The sequence below is a fragment of the Pogoniulus pusillus genome, chromosome 27 (genome assembly GCF_015220805.1).
Source record: "Pogoniulus pusillus isolate bPogPus1 chromosome 27, bPogPus1.pri, whole genome shotgun sequence".
Lineage (NCBI taxonomy): Eukaryota > Metazoa > Chordata > Aves > Piciformes > Lybiidae > Pogoniulus > Pogoniulus pusillus.
The window spans coordinates 18,926,634-18,953,115 of record NC_087290.1 but is presented as its reverse complement, the minus strand read 5'-3'; the positions used below and the strand labels follow the sequence as shown (position 1 = coordinate 18,953,115).

Sequence of the window (26,482 nt, the reverse complement as noted above, 5' to 3'; positions counted from 1 at the left end):
GATTCTGTGCTCCTCTCCTCTATGATTCTGTGCTCCTCTCTGATTCTGTGCTCCTCTCCTCTGTGATTCTGTGCTCCTCTCCTCTATGATTCTGTGCTCCTCTCTGATTCTGTGCTCCTCTCCTCTATGATTCTGTGCTCCTCTCTGATTCTGTGCTCCTCTCCTCTATGATTCTGTGCTCCTCTCTGATTCTGTGCTCCTCTCCTCTATGATTCTGTGCTCCTCTCTGATTCTGTGCTCCTCTCCTCTATGATTCTGTGCTCCTCTCTGATTCTGTGCTCCTCTCCTCTATGATTCTGTGCTCCTCTCTGATTCTGTGCTCCTCTCCTCTATGATTCTGTGCTCCTCTATGATTCTGTGCTCCTCTCCTCTATGATTCTGCGCTCCTCTCCTCTATGATTCTGTGCTCCTCTCCTCTGATTCTGTGCTCCTCTCCTCTATGATTCTCTGCTCCTCTGCCTCTATGATTCTGTGATTCTCTGCCTCTATGATTCTGTGCTCCTCTGCCTCTATGACTGTGCTCCTCAGCCTCTATGATTCTGTGCTTCTCTGATTCTAAAAGCACAAAAGACAGACTTTGCTCTCTGTGCCAGCCTCTGTCTTGTTAGTCACAGAACCACAGAATTGTCAGGGCTGGAAGGGACCAAATGGATCATCCAGTTCCAACCCTCCTGCCATTGGCAGGGATACCTCAGACTAAATCAGGTTGCTCAGAGCCACATCCAGCCTGGCCTTAAAAACATCCAGGGATAAAGCTTCCACCATCTCCCTGGGTAACCTATGCCAGTGTCTCCCCACAGAAGCACAGAACCTTAAAGGCTGGAAGGGACCTCCAGAGACCATTGAGCCCAACTCCTCTGCCAAAGCAGGATCACCACAGAGGAATGCATCCAGGTGGGTTTGGAAAGTCTCCAGAGAAGGAGTTCTTAAAGAGCATTTCCAAGCACTTTGCATTTTCTCTTCTTTCTACTCACCCCAGCATTGAAATCTGCTTTGAAAAATTCCTCCTGTCCAAAAAAATCCACCAAAACCAAACCAAAACCCAAACTTCCTCTTGCACATTTTGCACTGTCAAAGCTGGGTGTAGCTATCTGGCATTATTAAACTCTTATCTCAACTGAAATGGGAACACAAATGAAAAGGCTGGGCATTGTTTATCTTAGCCACGTCTGCACGTCAAGAGAATTAAGAGAGTGATGAATTGCACTTTGCTGTACATAAAAATTTATTCTCAGGGACAAAAAAAATCCAATTTGTTCTGCTCAGAATACAGAAGATAAAAGTTCCTTAGTCAAAAAGGGACAGAGGAAAAAAGGGGGAAAAATTATCCTTTTAGTCAAGTCCTTAGAGCAGAAGGAAAATCTGATGTTGAACACAGAGAGTTGCCACAGTTGTGGAGCAGTTTTTATCATAGAATCATAGAATCAAGCAGATTGGAGGAGACCTCCAAGCTCAACCAACCCTAACCTAGCACCCAGCCCTGCCCAACCAACCAGACCATGGCACTAAGTGCCCCAGCCAGGCTTGGCTTCAGCACCTCCAGGCACAGAGACTCCACCACCTCCCTGGGCAGCCCATTCCAATGCCAATCACTCTCTCTGACAACAACTTCCCCCTAACAACATCCAGCCTGAACCTGCCCTGGCACAACTTAGAATCATAGAATCAGCCAGGTTGGAAGAGAGCTCCAAGCTCATCCAGCCCAAGCTAGCACCCAGCCCTATCCAGTCAACCAGACCATGGCACTAAATGCCTCATCCAGGCTTGTCTTGAACACCTCCAGGGATGGTGAACACCACCTGCCTGGGCAGCCCATTCCAACGGCAGAACAAATCATTTTAACCAGTCCTTACACCAAGCATTAACGGCTGCAGGAGCTGTTGAGGTGTCAAAAGCTCTCACATGTGGAGTCTCTTGAGGCAATGAAGCAATTGCCTCTTGCTCCTTTATTCTCAGCAGTGTAACCCATGTATGCCATCAGTATGTCATTAGGACTGCCTTGATTTGCCCTCTGCAGAAACAGAGCAACCCAACAGCTTGCAGTGAAACACCAGACAGGGAGCTACAACCTCTGGGTTTGGGTTTTGTTTCATAAGGCTCAGACATCTCAGCCACACCAAAGCTCTTTGGGCCTCAAACATAAAAACAACAGAGCAAAAGTGACTTTGACACGTGAAATAAAGCTGTCTTTGTACAGGGTAGTTATACAGTAATTACAGTGATGTTTCCATTAGAAACTGTCACAGCAAAGCTATTCATGTTTGCTTTGTTGGGTTTTGTTTTCCACAGGGTGTTATGTCCAGGGGAAGTCTGTCTCTGCTGAAATCTGTGCAGGAAAAAGAAGAGAGAGAGAGAGAGCAGAAGCCACACTCTTCACAGCAGAGCTTTCTGCTGCTCTCCAAACGTGTTACAGAGCTTTGTGACGTTGGAATGGATTGCAGAATGTTATCCTAGCAAACAAACGCTCACAGCAACAACAAAGAGCCCCAAACTAAGCCCAAACAACAACAAAAAACCCTCAAACCAAACAAAAAACAGAAAAAACACCAAACAACCAAAAAACCCCACCCCAAACCAACAAAACAAAACCCCCAACAAAATAACAACCAAAACCCATCCAACTCACCATCCAACCAAAACCAACCTCCAAACCAACCAACAAGAAACTCACCAAGAAAAGAAAACCAAACCCCATCAACCTACCAAACAAAAACCCAACCTCCAAACCAACCAAATAAACCAGCAATAAAACCCCAAACCCAACAAGCCCCCAACAAACCAGACAACCCCCCCCAAAAAAAACACTTAAAAAGAACTCCAAACCAACCAACCACCAAAACAAAAAAACCCACCAAAAAAGAACCCAAACCAACAAAAAAAAACACCAAAAAAGAACCCAAACCAACAAAGAAAAACACCAAAAAAGAACCCAAACCAACAAAAAAAAAAACCACCAAAAAAGAACCCCAAACTAAGAAGCAAAAGAACCCTGAACTAACCAACAAAAGAACCCTGAACTAACCAACAAAAGAACCCTGAACTAACCAACAAAAGAACCCTGAACTAACCAACAAAAGAACCCTGAACCAACCAACAACACAACCCAAAACCAACCAATCACCAAAAAAAGCACCAAAAAAGAACCCAAACAAACCAACCACCAAAAAAAAACCAAAAAATAACCCAAACCAACAACAACAAAAAAACACCAAAAAAGAACCCAAACCAAGAAAAAACCCACCAAAAAAGAACCCCAAACTAACCAACAAAAGAACCCTGAACCAACCAACAATACAACCCCAAACCAACCAATTACCAACAAAAAAAACCCAAAAAAGAACAACAAACCAAGCAACAAAAAAACACCAAAAAAAGAACCCCAAATCAACCAAAGAACCCCAAACCAAATGACAAAAGAACCCCAAACCAACCAACAAAAAAAAACACCAAAAAAGAACCCCAAACCAACCAACCAACCACCACCAGAGAACCCCAAACCCACCTACCAACCAACCAACAAGCCCCAAAGCACCCAAAAGAGCCCACCAACCAAAAACCCCAACAACAACTAAATCCCACAACCCAAAAGGACAACAGAAGCCATTTCTCCTCCAAGATGTGCTCCCGGAACACAGCCACAGAGCAGCCTGTGCCAGCCCTGCCATCGCCTCAGAGGGCTGCTGGGAGAGCAGTGGGGTAGATCCTCGGCTGCAGTGTGCATCACTCACGCCAAGGGATCCACCTCGCCCCGCGCCAGCGGATCCTGTGCTCCACAGCCTCCCTGGAGGTGTTCAAGGCCAGGCTGGGTGAGGATTTTAGCAACCTGTTCTAGTGGGAGGTGTCCCAGCCTATGGCAGGGGGATTGGAACTGGCTGAGCTTTGAGCTCCCTTCCAACCTAAGCCATTCTCTATGTATATATGCAGATATATATACATGAATATATACATAGTTATGTGAGGAATCCTTTGTAGATCAATATATGAGCTATGAGACATAAAAGACATAAAAGTACTTATTTAATTCATTACTAAGCAGGATTTAATTGCAAGGTTCACCATCTCTGCTCTAAAAGCAGCCTCCTCCTTCCCCATCACTGGAGATACTTCGACACCACAAAGCTCACTGAAACACAACAGCCCAAAAGCCATCTTCAGTTTCCAACACAGCATCAGGATTTCTGGCTGCACACACTGCAGAGATAATTAAAAGTCATAAATTTGGAGGTGCTTTAGGACACCTGAAGGTGGTTGGTTTTTTTTTTGTTCATCAAAATCAATGCCCAAGTCCAGGCAGTAATAGCAGAAGTGACATTTAATTTGGGCAGAGTGTTTTCACATTGTTCTGCCCCAGACACAATCACTTGGACAAATATTAGCACAGGGTCCATGAATAGTTCTGCCAGCTCCAAAGGCATAGCCTGAGACTGTTGCAGGGAGCAAATGGCATAAGAATGCAGAAGGTATTTTTGCAACAGAGATAAAATGAGGATTATTCATGTGTCTTCCTCAGTTGGTTTAATAAAGCCACAGCAATTCATAGCTGCCAAAGATCCTGAGCCATACAAAGGCTGATCAAAGAGTCACACAATTGGCAGGGCCAGAAGGGACCAAAAGGATCATTCAGTTCCAACCCCCCTGCCATTGGCAGGGACACCTTACAGAGCCCAGAGCCACATCCAGCATGGCCTTAAACACCTCCAGGGATGATACTTCCACCACCTCCTTGGGCAAGCTGTGCCAGTGTCTCATCACAGAATCACAGAGGTTGGAAGGGACCTCCAGGGATCTCTGAGTCCAACCCCCCTGTCAAAGCAGGATTCCCTGGGGTAGTCCAGGGAGGTTTGGAAAGGCTCTACAAAGGAGACTCCACAGCCTCTCTGGGCAGCCTGCTCCAGGGCTCTGGCACCCTCACTCCAAAGAACTTTCTCCTCTGTGGAGCTGAAACCTTCTCTGTTCCAGTTTGCATCCATTGCTGCTTGGCTTCTTGCTGTGCACCACCCACAAGAGCTTGGCCCCCTCCACTTCACCTCAGCTATTGATAGACATTGCTCAGATCCCCTCTCAGCCTTCTCTCCTGCAGACTGAACAGCCCCAGGGCTCTCAGGCTCTCTCCAGAGGGGAGATGCTCAAGCCCCCCATTCATCTTCATGGTGCAGAACTTCTTCCTAACATCCAATCTGAATCTCCCCTCCTCTAGCTTGGATCCATTCTCTCCAGTCTTGTCACTACCTGACACCTTAAAAAGTCCCTCCCCAACATTCTTGTAGCCTCCTACAGATACTGGAAGGCCACAATAAGGTCTCCTGGGTGCCTTCTCCTCTCCAAACCGAGTAACTCTGACTCTCTCAAAGAAGAGGAGCTCCTACATGACTTACTAAGCCACATCAATTAATAACTGCAGAAGATGCTGACTCACACAAAGGCCGATTAGAGATGCTGGCCCCACCAAACCTCTACAAAGCACTGCCCAGGACTGAGTGAGGTCCATGTCCAGGCTAGATCCGCACTTTGCAGCACCTCCTCTCATTAGACAGGACAAAGTTAACTCCTAGATCCAAAGAAATAATGCCAAGAGTGGATTCCAGGCTTCCTAGTCACAATCCCAATTACAGAAACAAGGCTGGACTTTCCCTAGGGACAGAGGAAGAGAAGAAAATCAGTAAGACAAAGAGGTTTTTCTAAACACATTGCTTTAGAGTTTCCCACAAGGTATCAACTATTCCTTAACTCACAGCAGTGTGGAAGTTAGTGAAGGAGAGAAAAAAAAAAGGTTTCTAAAGGTACATAATTAAATCCAAGGGGGGTGGAGAGTGTAGGAACAAAAAGTGATAGCTCTGTTGCATTTAATCCATTTCAATTTAATCCTGAGTCGATGAGAAACAGCAAAACACAAAATACCAGGCCTAGAGGAGGGGCAGAATTGTCACGGGGAGGGCAGCTCCACCTCCGCTGCAGCAGAGCCACAGCACAACAGTTCTAAGTGGTACAGCAATAGCTGTGTGTGATAGGTACATTTAGGGCTTGATTCCTGTTGCAGGCCATTTGTCAAGGCCACTGAAACGTCCATTTACATCCAACAGCAGCTAAATGTGCAAGAGCTTCAAATGAGCAATGCTGGAAATGTCTGAGTGCTGTGCAGAACAGAGGGAGTGAAAGCAACTTGGACTTTGGAACAGGGATTGGTAGCCTGCCCTTTATCAGTGCAGAGAGCAGCAACTGCTGGCTGTGCCCTGGAGATATGTGCTTTAATCTGTGGTGCTGAAGAGAAAAGGAAGGGATGGTGCTGGAAGGTGTTTGGAGAAGAGCAGCGAGGCTGGGGAGGGGCCTGGAGCACAGCCCTGTGAGGAGAGGCTGAGGGAGCTGGGGGTGTGCAGCCTGCAGCAGAGGAGGCTCAGGGCAGAGCTCATTGCTGTCTGCAGCTGCCTGCAGGGAGGCTGTAGCCAGGTGGGGTTGGGCTCTGCTGCCAGGCAGCCAGCAACAGAAGAAGGGGACAGAGCCTCAAGCTGTGCCAGGGCAGGTTCAGGCTGGGTGTTAGGAGGAAGTTCTTCCTGGGAAGAGTGATTGGCATTGGAATGGGCTGCCCAGGGAGGTGGTGGAGTCCCCATCCCTGGAGGTGTTTAAGAGGAGGCTGCATGAGGCACTGGTGCCATGAGTTAGATAATTAGGAGGGTTAAGGGATAGGTTGGGCTGGCTGAGCTTGGAGGTCTCTCCCAGCCTGGCTGACTGCAATTCTGTGCTGACAGCCTTGAATAAACCTGCAAAGGGACAAACACTCTGAACACCTCATGTTTGAGAGCCTGGGCTCCTGCACACTCTTTGGGTAGCATAAATTTGGCCTTCATTAGAGGGCAGTGGCTCTCCCAGACATCCCTTGGCTTGCCTTTCTGTGTTAACACAGCTGCAGGTGGTTGTTCTTCAGGTGATTTCCTTCAGCAGAAGCTCAAACTGCGACGCTACACTCCTGGCACTGAGGCTGGCGTTTGATCCACCACACAGAGTAACACTGCACATTCCAATGCCTTTCACCAGAGGAGAGCCAAGTGCTTTGCTGATGCTAGGCAAGCCCCACAACACCCCTGTGAGGTAGGTAAAAGACACAGGAGGAGGATTTCGCTCTGCTTCGACACGGGCCATGGGCTCAGGTAGCATCGCATGGAGCACAAGGGTTTAGGGCTCCCTGCAAGGCAAAGCCTCGCTGATTTCGGAGCTCTTTTCCACCCTGGTTAATTCTGTGAAGGTAACAGCACAAGGGCACAGGATTCCCTCTTCTTTTGCTTATATGTGGATCTACACAGCACCAAGAGTAGTGGAGCAACACTCCCCCAAGAGTGGAGCAAATTCCCACCCGAGGTGTGCCTAACCCACAAACACAGGAAAGACACCAAATGACTGGGTCACAGTGGGTACCACAGCTTACTGATGGGGTGGCTCTGCCAGGTCTTGAGAAGCAGAGTACTGTGGGATTGAGAGCCCAGGGAAAGATGTGTGTCCACACAATGCTGAGGACAGCTGAAGCTGGAAGTGTCTCTTTCTTTTGGCACTGAGGCTGCACTCACAAGCTAGAGGGGGTAGGCAGCTGTGAAGCGTGCTGGTGGCTGCCGCACCTTGTCTGGCTGCTCTCTGCTCTGGCTGCCCGCACGCTCCCCATGCACAGGGCCATCATGTGCTCAGGTGGTTGTCACAGGCTGGGATGGGACAAAGAAACACAGCTGCACGTCCAAGTTCCCTCTCTGAAGCTGCTGCAGTCTGTCTCTGTCGTTCTGTGGAGCTTTTTGTCCAGGGTGTAGGCACGGGAGAGTATTTGGCCTCTGCCTGTTTTACCCTCAACACTTAGCACCAATGGTGCACACTGACTGTACAAGCAGCAGCAGGTCCACTGTGTCACTGAGGTTTTGGGTTAAGGACTGAGAAAGTAAAAGCAAACACATGGTAAAGGAAAGCAGCACCCATCTACAGCAGCAGATGTGGGCACAGGGAGACAGGAAAGAGCGTTCTTGGTATTGGCTAGCACCAACCAACACACACATCCTCTCCTTGCCCCTGTTGCACCTAAGTTGACATCATTGGTACAGCCCATAATTGCACAAGGACATGCCATATTAGCAAAGTGCTGTCCACATGGAGAAGGTGACCTGTCCAGCACAATCAGTTGCTGGAGAGGCTGCTCTACCACACGCCAGACAGCCCTCCCAGGTGACTCCAGGTGGTTGCATGCGAGATTTGCTCCCTTCTGGCTGGTTCCATCTGACTCGTGTGTTTGTTTCTAGTATTTGTGCACTGTCAGCTGCATAAGTTACGACAGCACAGGTCAGGCGACCCCACAACCCCCTCCTGAGTACCACTGCCCTGTACCACAGCCAAGCAGAGGTGGCTCATGGACTCTGTGCAGTCGGTGCCAAGTCCCCCTCCAACAGCCGCGATGCTCACAGCTAGAGCTACGCTGTTCCACGGTGCACTGATAACAGTGTACAGCTGATGCCCTTCTTGGTTTCTCTCTCCCCACCTCCTTCCTCACCCATTTGCCTTTCTCCTCTCTCTCTCTCTCTTTAAATACAGGAATGTGGAGACTTGCAGGTAAAACCAGCAACCCAAAGAAGCGAGACCAGGAGCCAATCCGAGTGCCAGACTAACCGGCAGCTAGCGGGAGAGGTGATTCACATCTCACACTGCCCCAGGCTGGAAGCCTTCTGCGTTCCCTCGTCCTGGCTTTCAGGTGGTCCATGGCAAATGCTGATTGTCATAGGTGAGTCTTTGTGCTTTGTCTAATGCCCATATCTGATGCAACTGCAACTCACATCCCGAATGTGGCTGTTATACATAAGCATGCTAGAATACAGGCAGGGACGGCACAAGCATGCACAAAGGAGTCTTGGAAGGGTTTGGTTTGTTTCTCTTCAACACTGACATGCACCACTTAATATCAGGGTTGGCAGTGCACACACTGAGGACTGGGGTTGGACAAGAATTCGTGGTCTTCTCTTTCTGAAAAGCTTCTTGACAGTTTTGCAAGAGCTCAGTGTTAAAAAAAATAGAAACAAATAAATCCCAACAATTAAAAAAACCCCAAAGGAAAATGGAAAGGGGAAAAAATTCCTTTATCCCTGCAATCTGATCTTGTCTTCACATTCAATGCTGCCAAAAATGCCTTCTCCTCCTCCCCCTCGCAGAGCATGGTGTCACAGGGGTGGCTGGAAAGGCAGATTAATGTGTCAAGGACTTCCTCAGCCACTGGAAGAGTTCCTCCTTGTAAAGCCTCTGCCACCGCACGTTGGCTTCCACTGTTTCCACAGCACGGGAGAAAGAGGCAGCAGCAACCCCCTCGTAGCTCTTCATGAAGTTCTTCAGCTGCAAACACAAAGGAACAGGTTCAGTTGTCTGGATGCATCCCAGTGGGATCACAGAATGGGTTAGGTTGGAAGGGAACTCAAAGCTCAGCCACTTCCAAGCCCCTGCCATAGGCAGGACAGCTCCCACTAGAACAGGTCACTCAAGGACTCATCCAACCTGGCCTTGAACACCCCCAGGGAGGCTGTGGAGCACAGAAGCACAGAATAATCTTTGATGACATTGTCTGTGGATGAGCTTTGAGGTCCCTTCCAACCTAAACCATTCTGTGATGCTATGAATCTGAGCAAAACACCTGCCTGGTGAGGCAGGATACCAACCAGCACCTGCTGCATGTACCCTCTGCCTGGATCTTATGAGGAGAGGCTGAGGAACCTGGGGCTGCTTAGTCTGCAGAAGAGAAGGCTGACAGAGGATTTAAGCAATGTCTATAACTATCTGAGGGCTGGGGGTCAGGAGGGGGGGACAGGCTCTGCTCACTGCTCCCTGGGATAGGACAAGCAGCAATGGATGGAAGCTGCAGCACAGCAGGTTCCAGCTCAGCACAAGGGGGAACTTCTTGCCTGGGAGGGTCCCAGAGCCCTGGCACAGGCTGTCCAGAGAGGCAGTGGAGTCTCCTTCTGTGGAGCCTTTCCAGCCCTGTCTGGATGTGTTCCTGTGTGCCCTGAGCTAGATTGTATGGTCCTGTTGTGGCAGGGGGGTTGGTCAGGATGACCTCTTTGTGTCCCTTCCAAGCCCTGACATCCTGTGAGCCTGTGAATCTGCAGGAACTAGGGAAAGGAAATATTCCCAGTGCACAAACAAATCAGGCACTTAGAGCCAACTTCCACAGTCACTGCTGAAGGATATGTGGCATCCTGTAGAAAGATTTAATAGGAAATACAGTAAGACAGCAGCCTGTCAATTAGCTGGGATGCACATGTCAGTGCCACCTCACCTCAGTAGCATTACTTCCTTCTCTCCTGCAGCTCAGCTGCTGCACTACCCAAAAAGCTGTGCCACTCTCACAGAATCACAGCACCATGCAGGCTGGCAAAGCCCCTCAGGAGCACCAAGCCCAACCTAGAGCCCTACTCTGCAAGATTCACCTTAAACCATAGCCCCAAGCATCACAGCCAAACCCCCCTGAAACACAGCCAGGCTGGGGGACTCCACCACCTCCCTGGGCAGCTCATTCCACTCCCTCACCACTCTCTCCATGGAAATCTTTGTCCTGATGTCCAATCTAAATCTGCCCAGCCTCTGCTTGAGGCCATTCCCCCTTGTTCTGCCTCCAACCCCCTGTGAGCAGAGCCCAGCAGCAGCCTCTCCACAACGTCCCTTCGGGTAGCTGCACACAGCCATGAGCTGTGCCCTCAGCCTCCTCAATGCTTATTCCTACCTAAGGAACCAAACTGGGAGCACTGCAAATGCTTCTACATCAGGTTTAAACGCAAGTACCAAGCAGCAGAAGGCAGCCCTGGTGATATTTGGTTTTGCCAAGCTCCAAAGAAAAAGATACCTCCATTCTGATCTGCAGAAGCCCTTTGATGAGCCAATGCAGTCAGCTGTTTGGGGAAGGAAGGGATGGCAGCAGTATGAAGGGCAAGGCAGAAGTGGGCACTCACTTGGTGATCTGTGAATGCCTCAAACAGATTCCTTCCCCTAAGAGCAAACTTTGCTCTTTATTCAGCAGGCTGAAAAGGCCTCAGCTCTGTTCTTTTGTGCCTCAAATCACAGCACCTCCACCTGGGTTATCACAGTGGATCTGCTGGGGTGCTTTGAATCGCTGTTCTCTTTGAAGTGAGGACTGCAGGGCTGATCTGTACAGCAGGCAGCTGTTATGTTGACTCCTGTAAAATTAGGTGGTTTCAGCAGCACTTACTCACGACTAGTTAATTTTGGCTTCCTGGTGGCACCAAATTCACCTTGTTTATTGAAATCTTAACTCCTGGCCACACCTCTTTGCTGCATGGGCTCCAAACTGAAAAGGCTGATCCTGCAAAGGTCTCCTTCCCACCACAGCTACAAGCACAGGAAGGACCTGGAAGGTACTAAAGTCAGATTTTACCTGATCTCTGCCCTTTTCATACTGAAACGTTTATAAGGCCTGCTTCTGTGAGGAGAATGACAAACAGGCTCCCTGCCAACACTACCATGGAGGTGGAAACTGAGCAGCCTGAGGGGGGACCTCAGCAATGGTGAAAAAGTTGTAAAGGTGAGTGGCAGGAGGCTGGAGCCAGGCTCTGCTGGGTGATGCCCAGTGCCAGCACAAGGGGCAATGGGTAGGAGTTGAGGCAGAGGAAGTTCCATGGAAACAGGAGGAGGAATTTTTTCCCTGTGAGGGTGGCAGAAGCCTGGCAGAGGCTGCCCAGGGGGGCTGTGGAGTCTCCCTCTGTGGAGCTATTGCAGAGCTGCCTGGATGTGTTGCTGTGTGATCTGCTGTAGGTGATGCTGCTGTGGCAGGGGGTTGGAGTGGCTGAACTTTGGAGGTCCCTTCCAGCCCCAGACACTCTGTGACTCTGTGAAACTAAGGCTAGAGAAGGCTTTCTTGTTGTGTGGCAGGCACTCAGCACCTTTCTTCCCACTTGGGTAGGACACCAGCTGTGGCTCTGCCCTAAGCTCCTGAGGCCACCAAACATGAGTGTAGACAATTTGTTTGGGATGAAACATCACAGCACAATCAGAGTTCAGTTGATCCTGGTAGCCAACCTACCCACCCAGCTGAGCAGAGAGAAGCGCCTGTGCTACCCAGCTCCTGACAGCAGCTCTGCACACCCAGCTGTGGCACTGCCCTCTGGCTCCAAGAGAACCACAGAACCACAGAGATTGGAAGAGACCTCCAGAGATCATCCCCTGCCAAGGCAGCATCACCCAGCACAGTCCACACAGGAATGAATCCAGGGCGGGGTGGAAAGGCTCCAGAGAAGGAGACTCCACAGCCTCTCTGGGCAGCCTGCTCCAGGGCTCTGGCACCCTCACTCCAAAGAAGTTTCTCCTCTGTGGAGCTGAAACCTTCTCTGTTCCAGTTTGCATCCATTGCTCCTTGGCTTATTGCTGTGCATCACCCAAAAGAGCTTTGGCCTCCTCCACTTGGCCCCCACCCCTCAGCTATTGATAGACATTGCTCAGATCCCCTCTCAGCCTTCTCTTCTGCAGACTGAACAGCCCCAGGGCTCTCAGGCTCTCTCCAGAGGGGAGATGCTCAAGCCCCCCACTCATCTTCGTGGTGTAGAACTTCTTCCTAACATCCAATCTGAATCTCCCCTCCTCTAGCTTGGATCCATTCCCCCCCAAGTCTTATCACTACCTGACACCCTAAAAAGCAGGAGAGATGCTCATGTCCCCCACTCATCCTGTGGCTCTCTGCTGGACTCTTTCCATCAGGTTGCTGTCTCTCTTGAACTGGGGAGCCCAAAATTGGACAACCAGGCCTCCCAGAGAACTGACACCTCATTGCTGCTGCCCTGCTCCCCGTTTACAACAGATGCAGTCTCATGTGCCAAGATCCATTGGGAAATTACCTCTCTCAGCTCTTCTCCAGTATTGAGGAACTCTGTGACTCCACTGATAAGCTTTGAATTCATAAATAATGCTTCTCCATACCTGCAGGGGCAGAAGGAAAATGTTTAGAGAGGCAGTTCAAGCACCAGCCCAGCTGGAAATCAGGAAGTAGTCTTCTGCAAGGCACAGGACCTGTGCTGGGCATCCAAAGCAACAGCACTGGAAATGGACACTCATACCCCAGCTTCATGCTAAACACCTGGACTGAGCCCTTCTTCCAATCTGAACTGCACTTGGCTGCTACTTAGCAGAATGTGCTTAACTGCAGCCACAGGTGAGAGCTCTGGAGGAGGAGAGGACCAAGCCACACCACCACCTCATGGTTAGCAAATCATTTGTCCTGTCATGACAGCAGTCAGCCAAACCCACAGGCACCAAAGAAGGACAAGAGGACTAACTGGGAGACACTGGCACAGGTTGAGGGTGGTGAGACACTGGCACAGGTTGCCCAGGGAGGTTGTAGAGCACAGAAGCACAGAATGGGATCAAAGATCCCATTCTGTGCTTCTGTGCTCCACAACCTCCCTGGAGGTGTTCAGGACCAGGTTGGATGAGACCTTCAGCGACCTGTTCTAGTAGGAGGTGTGGGGGTTGGAACTGGCTGAGCTTTGAGTTCCCTTCTAACCTAACCTATTCTATGGTTCTAAGTATTCTGAGGAACCCTTCTTAGCTGTGCCATCAGACTTCTTCTTTAGTGCTGCAACCCTCTCTTCATTTTGTATTCATCCACCCCATCTGCATTGCAGATAGCCTCTGGATAAGTGAAGTGAATCAAATCTTCTTGTTCCAGCACCTGATAATTAAAATAAATAATACTGATAGAGGACAATGCTGCTAAAACACTCCCCTGGGCCATGCTGTAGCATCTTCAAAGAACCCACCTGGAATGACAATCTGAAAGCCTAGGCAGGGAATGCTGAAAGGGTAGGCTGCTCAGCACCCATTGGCAATGACCTTCTTCAGGGAGGTGCTTTGAAATTGGCCATTCAAATATAACATCAGAGAATCACAGAACCAAGCAGGTTGGAAGAGAGCTCCAAGCTCAGCCAGCCCAACCCAGTACCCAGCCCTGGCCAACCAACCAGACCATGGCACTAAGTGCTTCACTCAGTCCTTTCCTGAACATTCTGCTCCTTGTCTTATCTGGTCCAGCTGAAACATCTCTATCCCTACTACTACCACTCTACTTCTGAAGAAAGCTGGGTGAGGCACTTGGTGCCATGGGTTAGTTGATTAGAAGGTGTCAGGGGACAGATTGGACTGGATGATCTCAGAGGACTTTCCCAACCTGCTTAATTCTGTGATTCTTCCATTTGAGGTTCACAGAATGACAAAACTAAGCAGGTCAGCAAAGATCTCTAATTGAAGGCAGAAAAGTTCTGTTCAGTATATCATAGAATCGACCAGGCTGGAAGACACCTCCGAGCTCATCCAGTCCAACCTATCCCCTAACCCTCCTAATTAACTGACCCATGGCACCAAGTGCCTCATGCAGCCTCCTCTTAAACACCTCCAGGGATGGGGACTCCAGCACCTCCCTGGGCAGCCCATTCCAATGCCATTCACTCTCTCTGACAACAACTTCCTCCTAACATCCAGCCTGATCCTGCCCTGGCACGGCTTGAGGCTGTGTCCCCTTGTCTGTCCCTGGGTGCCTGGCAGCAGAGCCCAAGCCCACTTGGTTAGCCCCAAGGAGAGGCATAGAAAGAGAGCAAGGGAGGAGAACTGGGTTTGCTCTGAGAAGGCTGCTCTGGGGAAGGTGCACACTGCCTTGCTCCCTGCCTTGAGCTTCTGTGAGGGGAAATGTGCTTAGAGGTATCAAAAATCTTCCTCCCTGAGCACTAATACCTGAATCCCTCACGGGTGTTTCAGCAAGCACATCTCTTTTGCCCAGGCTTCAGTCACACTGCCCTACACAGACATTTCTGCTTCCTCCAGGAAGTGTGCATTTCATGGTCCTTTAAGCATGTTTAGGCTTCCTAACAAAGCCCTTTAATGTTACAGTCTCAGCTTAGCCTGATAATTGACTGCTTGGAAAATTGGGAGCTGCCTTGAAGGGGTCTTTTGACAAGGTCACCAATCCACTTTACAGAAGTGACCTCATAAAAAGAAGGGAAAAGAAAGAGAGGACTTTTTTTTCTTGCAGTCTGCACTGCAGCTCCACTGCAAACAAGAAGCAGCAGAAATCCTTCCCTGGCAGATGAATGAATATCTCCTGAGTGACCTTCAGTAGTACCTGTGCTGATTAGTGCCCGTTATGCCACCACCACCACCACTCATTTCTGAATGGGCTCTGCTGGCAGCAGTCTGGAAAAGACACCTCACAAAACAGCTGTGAAACACAAGAACAAACAGAAAGGGAGTGGGGTCACAGGCTCACAGCATCAGAGGATGGCAGGGGTTGGAAGGGGCCCAAAGAGCTCATCCAGTCCAACCCCCTGCCACAGCAGGGCCACACAATCTAGCTCAGGGCACACAGCAACACATCCAGACAGGCCTGGAAAGGCTCCACAGAAGGAGATTCCACAGCCTCTCTGGGCAGCCTGTGCCAGGCTCTGGGACCCTTCGACACTTCCAGTCAAGAAGTTCCTCTTGTGCTGAGCTGGAACCTCCTGTGCTGCAGCTTCCATCCATTGCTCCTGCTCCTGTCCCAGGGAGCAGTGAGCAGAGCCTGTCCCCTACCTCCTGACCCCCAGCTCCAGAACATTTATAGACATTGATTAAATCCCCTCTTAGGCTTACCTTCAATCTGTCCCAGGCTCTCACCACCCTCATGCTGAACAACTTCTTCCTAACATCTACTCTACATCTCCCCTCGTCTACCTTGGATCCATTCAAGAGGGACATGGAACTGCTGGAGAGAGTCCAGCACAGAGCCACAAAGATGCTGAAGGCAGTGGAACATCCCTGTTAGGAGGAGAGCCTGAGGGAGCTGGGGCTGTGCTGCTGGGAGAGAGGAGACTGAGAAGGGACCTCAGCAATAGTTATCAATATGTTAAAGTGAGTGGCAGGAGGCTGGAGCCAGGCTCTGCTGGGTGATGCCCAGTGCCAGCACAAGGGGCAATGGGTGGCAGCTGAGGCAGAGGAAGTTCCATAGAAACAGAAGGAATTTTTTCCCTGTGAGGGTGGCAGAAGCCTGGCACAGGCTGCCCAGGGGGGCTGTGGAGTCTCCCTCTCTGGAGCTATTGCAGAGCTGCCTGGCTGTGTTGCTGTATGATCTGCTGTAGGTGATGCTGCTGTGGCAGGGGTTGGAGTGGCTGAGCTGTGGAGGTCCCTTCCAGCCCCTGCCACTGTGATTCTGTGTAAAGATTCTTTTCCTATCAGGCTTAAAATCAGTCCAATTCCTTTGGGAACTGCTGCTTTTTTATCTGTGTAGATGTAGAACTGCAGCACTTGGCACGCAGAGAGGATCTGTTATCAGAAAGGCAGACACAATGCACTAATAGATTTCCAGAGGATGGCTGAGAGATGAATGCTGCTGTGCACATGTGGTGCTAATCCATGAATCAATGCACTTATGAATCATAGGTGTGCATTTCAGATTTGGAGACATCTCTTTATGGATTAAAAGAGCAGGGACTACATTTAGGAGCTTACACAACTATGTACATACACAATACTTGACACAAATGATGTCAGAATAGAAGATGAGGATAAATGCAGGCTCTTAATCCTTACCTGGAATTTAGGATTTTCCATTTCTCTCTGAAAAACTTCCAGGCAAGATCCCTCCCATGTGGATTTCGAGCTACATGGATTATCACATCAATTGCATCCTGATCCAGGACAACTTCTGAGTTGAGAGACAAATTCAGAAGCCTGGTGGGGGAAATGAAGGGGTGGAAAAAAAGAAGCTGTTTAGTTTCAGCAACCCATGGAAACATAGGATGGCTCAGGTTGGGAAGGACCTTAGAGATCACAGAACCACAGAATCAGTCAGGGTTAGAAGGGACCACAAGATCTTTGGTCACATTCTGTGATTCTGTGCTCCACAACCTCCCTGGAGGTGTTCAAGGCCAGGTTGGATGAGTCAAGGATAAGTGCTGGGCCCAGTTCTGTTCAGTATCTTTACTGATGATCTGGACCAGGAGATTGAGTCCAGCACCAGTAAGTTCACAGCTGACACCACATTACGACCAGGTGTCAATCCATGGGAGGTCAGGAGAGCCCTGCAGAGGGACCTGGCCAGGCTGCATGGGTGGGCAGAGGCCAAGGGGATGAGACTGAACAAGACCAAGTGCAGGGTTCTGCACTTTGGCCACAACAACCCCAAGCAGCACTACAGGCTGGGGCCAGAGTGGCTGAGAGCAGCCAGGCAGAGAGGGAGCTGGGGGTGCTGGGAGAGAGGAGCTGCAGAGGAGGCAGCAGTGCCCAGGTGGGCAGCAGAGCCAATGGCATCCTGGGCTGGCTCAGGAGCAGTGTGGGCAGCAGGACAAGGGAGGTTCTTCTGCCCCTGTGCTCAGCACTGCTCAGGCCACCCCTGCAGTGCTGTGTCCAGTTCTGGGCTCCTCAGTTCAAGAGAGATGTTGAGGTGCTGGAAGGTGTCCAGAGAAGGGCAGCAAGGCTGGGGAGGGAGAAGCCTGGAGAAGAGGAGGCTCAGGGCAGAGCTCATTGCTCTCTACAACTGCTTGAAGGGAGGTTATAGCCAGGTGGGGTTGGGCTCTGCTCCCAGGCAAGCAGCAACAGAACAAGAGGACATAGTCTCAAGTTGTGCCAGGGCAGGTTCACGCTGATGTGAGGAGGAAGTTGTTGTCAGAGAGAGTGATTGGCACTGGAATGGGCTGCCCAGGGAGGTGGTGGAGTCTCTGTGCCTGGAGGTGTTGAAGCCAAGCCTGGCTGAGGCACTTAGTGCCATGGTCTGGTTGATTGGCCAGGGCTGGGTGCTAGGTTGGGCTGGATGAGCTTGGAGCTCTCTTCCAACCTGCTTGATTCTGTGATTCTATGACTCTATGAACTGTTCTAGTGGGAGGTGTCCCTGCCTATGGCAGGGGGTTGGAACTGGTTGAGCTTTGAGCTCCCTCCCAACCTAACCCATTCTCTGGTTCTAAGATCCCTAAATAAAGAAGTGATGATCTGCCACAGCCACGTGCTGGCACCTCATTATTTTTGTACCTGTTAAGCAAGTTTCTGTCATCACTGCAAGTTAAGGCTTCTAAGAGTATTTTCTTCTCAGACACAGCTGTGGTGGAGTGAAACTTCATCCAAATGAACTCCCAGACATCCTCATCCATCAGCGAGACACCAGTGCAGTAGACAATGTCTCTCACGTTGAGTGGGATCCTGCAACAGACATCAGTGAGAGCAGTGTGGTAAGCACTCAGCCTCCTGAACTGCTTGGAAACAAGGGAGGAGCATCACTCTGCTCCTGAGACTCCAAATTAAACTGCAACAGTCGTCTCTTCTGTTTTTTGAACACATTTGCATCTCTGGTGGGACACCTCCCACTGGAACAGGTGGCTCAGGGACTCATCCAACCTGGCCTTGAGCATCTCCAGGGAGGTGGTGGAGCACAGAAGCACCCAATGTGATCAAAGGGTGATTCTGTGCTCCACAACCTCCCTGGGCAACCTGTGCCAGTGTCTCACCACCCTCACTGCAAACAACTTCTCCTTAACATCCATTTTCAATCTCCCCTCTGCCACTTCAAACCCATTCCTCCTCATCCTCTCATTACCAGACCTTCTCAATAGTCCCTCCCCAGACCTCCTGGAGCCCCCTTCACACCCTGCAAGGCCACTGCAAGCTCTCCTCCAAGCCTTCTCTTCTCCAGGCTGCACAGCCCCAACTCTCTCAGCCTGTGCTCACAGCAGAGCTGCTGCAGCCCTCTCAGCATCTTGGTGGCCTCCTCTGCACTGGCTCCAACACTTCCATGTCCTGCTTGTGCTGGGGGCTGCAGAACTGCCCCCAGGACTGCAGGTGGGGTGTGAGGAGAGCAGAGCCAAGGGGCAGAATCCCCTCCTTTGCCCTGCTGCCCACACTGCTCTTGCTGCAGCCCAGCACAGGGTTGCTGTCTGGGCTGCACTCACTCTGCAGGCTCATGCTGAGCTTTGCAGCACCCCAGGCCCCCAGCCTCTGCTGTTTCTGGTCTGCCTTCCTTTGTCTGAGTATACAAATGCCACCAAAATGCAGTGCTTTCCTTACTAACAGCTGGCTTGAAACACCTCTGGGGCTTCATATGCAAGATCTGTTTGAAGGCAGTGAAGGGGAAAAGGCCCTGGAGGTCCTAATGGATGGGAGACTGATTATGAGCCAGCAATGTGCTCTGGTGACCAAGAAGGCCAATGGCATCCTGGTAACCCTTCATCATTTTGTCCCCTCCACTTGACCCCCAGCCCTCAGCTCTTGATAGACATTGCTCAGATCCCCTCTCAGCCTTCTCCTCTGCAGCCTAAGCAGCCCCAGGGTTCTCAGCCTCTCCTCCTCAGGCAGTGCTGCAGCCCCTTCAGCATCCTTGTAGCCCTCCCTTGGACTCTCTCCAGCAGATCCCTGTCCCTCCTGAACTGGGGAGCCCAGAACTGGCTGCAGTATTCCAGGTGTGGCCTCAGCAGGTCTGAGTAGAGGGGGAGGAGAACCTCCCTGGATCAGTGATGAAGCACAGCAGCATTTGCATGCTCTGGGAAGGAAGGAGGATTTGTCTTGGCACCAGACTTGTCTTGGCACCGACTCTATGCCTGTAGCCTATATGTCACCTACACTGACACCAAATCAGTGTGAGAACACTTGTAGTGCTGCAGCACACCTCCTCAGAAGGATCCAAGCAGCTGCTCCAGGGAAGGTTTCAGGTCTCTATCTACCAGTTAAGTCACTTAGAGCATGTGAGGGAAAGCTCAGCCCCTACGAAGCAGGACAGGAAAACAAAACACTGATTTCAAAGCTCCAGAAACTACCAAAGTTAGGGCTATGAAAAGCAACAAATTACTCCTGTGAGAGCCTTGTAATCAGGCCTTGTAGACAGACAAGTTCTTCTGGTGGAAAAGAAAATGGTGTATGAAAATGTGGCTGTCTCCCAGAGCAATTTCTGCTTCCCTACTGCTGCAACAGAGAGCCCTCTAATTGAACTGCCTCCGTCCGCCAGGACTGCTGCTCTCCCTCTCCTCCACTTGTTATGGCTCCGTATTTCATCATTATCTAAACATGTAAAAATCTCCCCAGACTACAGATTTTTCAATTTTACAGCTTCAGGGGAAAAAATACTGCTCCACAATTGCAGTTTTAAGGCAGCAGATCTGCACGTGGAGTGCTTGGCCTCTGCTTTAACTGAACCGAGTGGATGCGACTATGGTTGGGTCAGCAGCGCCTGGGGAGAAGCACTGCAGAACTGGACTGGATCATCCTGGACTGGATGATGTTGGCCTGGATCATCCTGGACTAGATGATCCTGGACTGGATGATCTTGGAGGACTCTTCCAACCTGGTTGATTCTGTGATTCTATGATTCTAAGAATCATAGAATGGGTTAGGTTGGAAGGAAGCTCAAAGCTCAGACAGCTCCAACTCCCTGCTATAGGCAGGGACACCTCCTGCTAGAACAGGTCACTCAAGGACTCATCCAACCTGATCCTGAACACCTCCCTGGGCAACCTGTGCCAGTGTCTCACCATCCTCAACCTGTGCCAGTGTCTCACCACGCTCACTGCAAACAACTTTGTCCTAACATCCACTTTCAATCTCCCCTCTGACACTTTAAACCCATTTCTCTGTATCCTCTCATCACCAGACCTTGTCAATAGTCCCTCCCCAGTCCTCCTGGAGCCCCCTTCACATCCTGCAAGGCCACTCCAAGGTCTCCTCCAAGCCTTCTCTTCTCCAGGCTGCACAGCCCCAACTCTCTCAGCCTGTGCTCACAGCAGAGCTGCTGCAGCCCTCTCAGCATCTTGGTGGCCTCCTCTGCACTGGCTCCAACACTTCCATGTCCTGCTTGTGCTGGGGGCTCCAGAACTGCCCCCAGGACTGCAGGTGGGGCCTGAGGAGAGCAGAGCCAAGGGGCAGAATCCCCTCCCTTGCCCTGTGCCCACACTGCTCTTGCTGCACCCAGCACAGGGTTGTGTCTGGGCTGCACTCACACTGCAGGCTCCTGTGGAGCTTTGCATCAGCCCAGACCCCCAGGGCCTGTTCCTCAGGGCTGCTCTCAGCCATTCCCCACCCAGCCTGGAGCTGTGCTTGGGCTTGCACCCACCCAGGTGCAGGACCTTCCACTTGGCCTTGTTGAATGCCATGAGGTTGGCCTGGGCACAGCTCTGCAGCCTGTCCAGGTCCCTCTGGATGGATCCCTGCCCTCTAGCAAGTGACTGTGCCACACACCTTGGTGCCATCTGCAGACCCCCAGGTCCTTCTCCTCAAGAGCTGCTGAACACATTCCCTCCTTACCTCACCTGGGCCTTCAAGGCTGCCTCCTTTCGAAAGAGCTGACTGCACTGATGGACACTTCAGAGGAATAAAGATCAAGATTAACTTTTCTGAAAGCCTGGCTTCAAAATGGCTTTGATTTGAATCCTAACCCAATTCATTTAACTTCCTTCCCCTTGCTTTAACAGATGTGCTGCAGAGAATGAAATCTGTAGCTGGCAGAGCTCATGTTTAAAAATGAAACTTTTTTGGGGGGGGGGGGGGGGAGAGAGGCAAAAAAAGAATTAGAAAAAAAAAAGTTACAAATGAAATAGTGAGGACAAAAAAAATTAATTAAAATCACTCTGTGCCTTTACAGGGTTTTGTTGGATGTATTTTTTCTTTCCAAGACTGCATAATAAAGCTCCACAATGAGCTAAGAATAATCTTGCCCAGCCATAATTAATTGCTACATCCTTGCTCCTATTTAAAGGCTGCTCTCACAACTGGAGATACACTTATAAAACTGGGCTGTGATTATTTATCTTCTGGGCAAATTGGGGTTTAATTTTTTTGCTAAATGTAATTGCACACAGCTCAGACAGTTCCCTGATGAAGTGACAAATTCCAGTGCAGTTTAGGGGGGCTGTTTGACAAAGGGAATTAATCAGGAGCAAGCTTCATTTCTGCAGCCATTTAGCATCTCACGTAAGCCTCTTTCTCTTGATGACTCTATTTAGAGTCTTGGTTAATAGGTTAGAAGGCTCAGATAAGAAGCAACAAGGAAGGATTGGCACTTTGTTGGCAGAACCATACAATGCTCTGCCTTGGAAGGGACCTCCAAAGCTCAGCCAGTCCAACCCCCTCTGCAGTCAGCAGGAACATCCTCAACTAGATCAGGTTGGCTCAGCCCTGTCCAGCCTCACCTTCAATATCTCCAGGGATGGGGCCACAACCATCTCCCTGGACAACCTATTCCAGTTTTCCACTACCCTCATGGTGCAGAACCTGTTCCTCACATCCAGTCTCAGTATTTTGAAGCCATTACCCTCGTCCTGTCCCTGCAGCCCTTTGCAAACTCTCTCTGCAGCCTTCTTGTAGCCCCTTCAGGCACTGGCAGGGTGCTATGAGGTGTCCCCAAAGCCTCCTCTTCTCCAGACTGCTCACCCCCAGCTCCCTCAGCCTGCCTTTGTAGCAGAGCTGCTCCAAGCCCCTGATCCTGGAGCGAAAACACCATTCCTGACTGAGGACATCAGAAGATGAATCTATTTAACTTGCTCAGCCTGCAGAGAATTACTGCTCACCTATGAATGGGTCAGTTCATTGTGTTCACAGAATCACACAATCGACCAGCTTGGAAAAGACCTCTGACATCATCAAGTCCCACCTATCCCCTGGCACCTTTTACTCGACTAAACCCTGGCACCAAGTGCCTCATGCAGCCTCCTTTTAAATGCCTCCAGGGATGGAGGCACCCAGCCCTGCCCAGCCAACCAGACCATGGCACTAAGTGCCCCAGCCAGGCTTGGCTTCAACACCTCCAGGCACAGAGACTCCACCACCTCTCTGGGCAGCCCATTCCAGTGCCAATCACTCTCTCTGCCAGGAGCTTCCTCCTAACATCCAGCCTAGACCAGCTTGAGGCTGTGTCCCCTTCTTCTGCCCCTGGGTGCCTGGCAGCAGAGCCCAACCCCACCTGGCTACAGCCTCCCTGCAGGCAGCTGCAGGCAGCAATGAGCTCTGCCCTGAGCCTCCTCTGCTGCAGGCTGCACACCCCCAGCTCCCTCAGCCTCCCCTCACAGGGCTGTGCTCCAGGTCTCTCACCAGCTTCGTTGCTTATGGCTTTACATTTAGCAGACATTCAAGTGTGGGGAGGAAAAAAAACATGAAAATAACTTCTATATTTTTCTTTAATCATTTCTGTTGCTAATGATGTCCAGAAATAGCTGCTGGGCATCCAGCTTGTGAGAACAGCTAAGCCTCTTCCAAGCAACTCACACAAATAATTAACCTGTTGGCCACACTGCCACAGATACTCAGGGAGGTGGTGGAGCTTAAGTGTATTCAGAAATCCTTGCTGTAGCTCTGGTGTGTGCTCATGGCAAATAAAGCAGCACAACCATTTACCTCAAGGCAAGACAGGCCCACAGGATGTGAGGGGTTGGAAGGGACCTCTGGAAAGATACCAGTCTAACCCCTGCAACAGCAGGAGCAGAGAATCCAGCACAGGTCACACAGGAACACATCCAGACAGGGCTGGAAAGGCTCCACAGAAGGAGACTCCACAGCCTCTCTGGGCAGCCTGTGCCAGGGCTCTCTCACCCTTACACTCAAGAACTTCTTCCTCATACTGAGCTGGAACCTCCTGTGCTGCAGTTTCATCCCTTGCCCCTTGTCCTGTGGCAGGGCACAGGTGAGCAGAGGCTGTCCCTGCCCCTTCCTTCCTGACCCCCAGCCCTCAGCTTTTGACAGACATTGCTCAGATCCCCTCTCAGCCTTCTCCTCTGCAGCCTAAGCAGCCCCAGGGCTCTCAGCCTCTCCTCCTCAGGCAGTGCTGCAGCCCCTTCAGCATCCTTGCAGCCTTCCCTTGGACTCTCTCCAGCAGATCCCTGCCCCTCTTGACCTGGGCAGCCCAGAACTGGCTGCAGTGTTCCAGGTGTGGCCTCACTAGGGCAGAGTGGAAGGGGAAGAAGCTCCCTTGCTCTGCTGGACATACTCTTTTTAGGGACAGAAATAAAGGAGAAGGGAGAAAGGAAGAATGCTTTGTTTGGAGAATCGTTTGATTTTCTCTCACCTAAACCAGACTCCATTGACATTATCTCAGTCAATGACTGGGAACTTGTTATTTACTGCTCCCTCAGATCCACGGAGACTCTCATTTATAGACTTGTTACAGTACCCTGCACAGCCTTAGAGGTGATTTGTTCCTCCGGTGGCATTTCAGCTGAAGAGCTGAAGGTCCATCCCTGTAAGCACAATGCCAATTGCAGTGGGTGGATGGACAGGAATCCATGGCTGCTTGCAGAGGGAGCACAGATCCTGCATAATCAGGCATGGAGATGGAGCACTCCCAGACCTGCTTTGTTCGCTGTACAAAGGGAGAGTCATCTTCCTTATTTGTGCCTCTCCTAAGACTGATCAAAGGAACAAATGCTCCTAACAGCCTCAGCAGGGTGTGAGAAGGCTCTGAAGCAGCCAGCAGAAGCAGAGGAGAACTCCACTGGCACAACATTACAGCAACAAGTCTTAAACGAGCTCACTGAGTGCTGCAGTGCAACCATCCAAGAACACAATCTCAGCTTTCAGTGACCAAAGCAGCTCATCTGCACTGCAGAATGACACACTGATGTGTTCTGACCTGAAGCTCACAGACTGAACAGCAAAACCCATGCCACGTTCAAGGCCAGGTGCCAGGTCCTGAGCCTGGGTCACAACAACCTCAAGCAATGCTACAGGCCTGGGGCAGTGCAGGAGAGCTGCTGGCAGATAGGGACCTGGGAGCTGTAATTAACAAGCAGCTGAGAGTGAGCCAGCAGTGTGCCCAGGCAGCTGAGAGTGAGCCAGCAGTGTGCCCAGGGAGCTGAGTGTGAGCCAGCAGTGTGCCCACGGAGCTGAGTGTGAGCCAGCAGTGTGCCCAGGCAGCCAAGAAAGCCAATGTCATCCAGCTTGGAGCAGAAATGCTGTGTCCAGCTGGAGCAGAGAGGGGACTGTCCCCTTGGACTCAGCTCTGTTCAACATCAACTGTTGTGTGCAGTTTTGGGCACCTCAATACAAGAGAGATGTGGAGGTGCTGGAGCCAGGGCAGAGGAGGGCAAGGAAGCAACACTACTGGAAACAGCTCAAGGCTCCTCTGTGGCTCTGTGCCACATTGGCACCACACAACATGCCTCCTGTTCAGGGCAATTTGTTGTGGTGACTTCCTCCTTACAGACAGCAGCAGGAAACTTCACCATGAGGCACTTAGTGCCATGGTCTGGCTGATTGGCCAGGGCTGGGTTGGACTGGGTGAGTTTGGAAGTCTCTTCCAACCTGCCTGATTCCATGATAAAATCTGAGCACTGCTTGCCTTAAAGCAGGAAAAGAACAAAAAAGAGACCCCCAAACCTTTCTATGGCTTGTGTTAAAGACCCAGAATGGTGAAAAACAACCAATCCACCCCAAAAACAACATCAGAAAAAGCAGAAAGAAGCCAAGTGCTGAACAGCAGCCCTACACATCAAACAGTACAGTGAGCTTAACTCTGCTGACCAAAGATGAGGAGGTTGCTACCAACCAACAAGCCAGCAGAACAGTGACAAGGATAAGAGGCACCAAATCTGCCCACATCAGAACAAAATCCTCACTTTACACCAGTTCCACTTGGGGAGATATTGGATTTCCCTCCTCTTTCTTTCTTCCCTTTCAATTGGTATCTACAAGGCAGCACTGCAATTAAGGTCAGAGTGCTTGGGGCAGAAGAGCAGCAGTGAAAACAGCACAAACCTGCAGTACAGCTAAAACGACCCCCAAGTGATGTGCAGCCCAGATCAATCAAACTTATTTCCTGGACGTTTCCCAGAGGCACTGAGGCAATTAATCAAGGCACTTTGTTTCCATTTAAAGACAACAAACAAGCAGCAGACAGCAAGGGTTACACTGCTAAGGAAGGAAAGAGCAAGCTGAAGTGGCTGTGACTTGCCAGGGGCTGCCCAGTAACACAGAATCTCCCCTGCAGCTGAGAGAAACTGAGATCACAGAATCACAGAATCAGTCAGGCTGGGAGAGAGCTCCAAGCTCAGCCAGCCCAACCTATCCCCCAGCCCTCAACAACCACCCAGACCATGGCACTAAGTGCCCCAGCCAGGCTTGGCTTCAACACCTCCAGCAATGGCAACTCCACCACCTCCCTGGGCAGCCCATTCCAATGCCAATCACTCTCTCTGACAACAACTTCCTAACAACATCCAGCCTGAACCTGCCCTGGCACAGCTTGAGGCTGTGTCCCCTTCTTCTGTTGCTGCTTGCCTGGCAGCAGAGCCCAACCCCACCTGGCTACAGCCTTCCTTTCAAGACAGTTTGGGGACTGGCAGTGAAGAGGAAAAGGCTCTGGGGGTCCTAGTGGATGGGAGGCTGAGCATGAGCCAGCAATGTGCTCTGGTGGCCAAGAAGGCCAATGGCATCCTGGGGTGGATTAGAAGGGCTGTGGGTAGGAGGTTGAGAGAGGTTCTCCTGCTCTTCTGCCCTGCCGAGGCTGCAGCTGGAATATTGTGTCCAGTTCTGGGCCCTTCAG

General features: G+C 50.6%; 1 protein-coding gene across 1 annotated transcript in view; it reads right to left on the bottom strand.

The window, feature by feature from the left end:
- Positions 1–4,013: 4,013 nt before the first annotated feature.
- Positions 4,014–26,482, bottom strand: part of TRHDE (thyrotropin releasing hormone degrading enzyme) — a 212,249-nt gene continuing 189,780 nt past the window's right edge. The window contains exons 16-19 of the mRNA XM_064166663.1: positions 18,001–18,168; positions 16,567–16,707; positions 12,849–12,930; positions 4,014–9,345 (exon numbers count right to left, since the gene is read on the bottom strand). Of these exons, the coding sequence (XP_064022733.1) occupies positions 9,202–9,345; positions 12,849–12,930; positions 16,567–16,707; positions 18,001–18,168 (535 nt within the window). The 3' untranslated portion in view covers positions 4,014–9,201. The remainder of the gene's footprint in view (positions 9,346–12,848; positions 12,931–16,566; positions 16,708–18,000; positions 18,169–26,482) is intronic.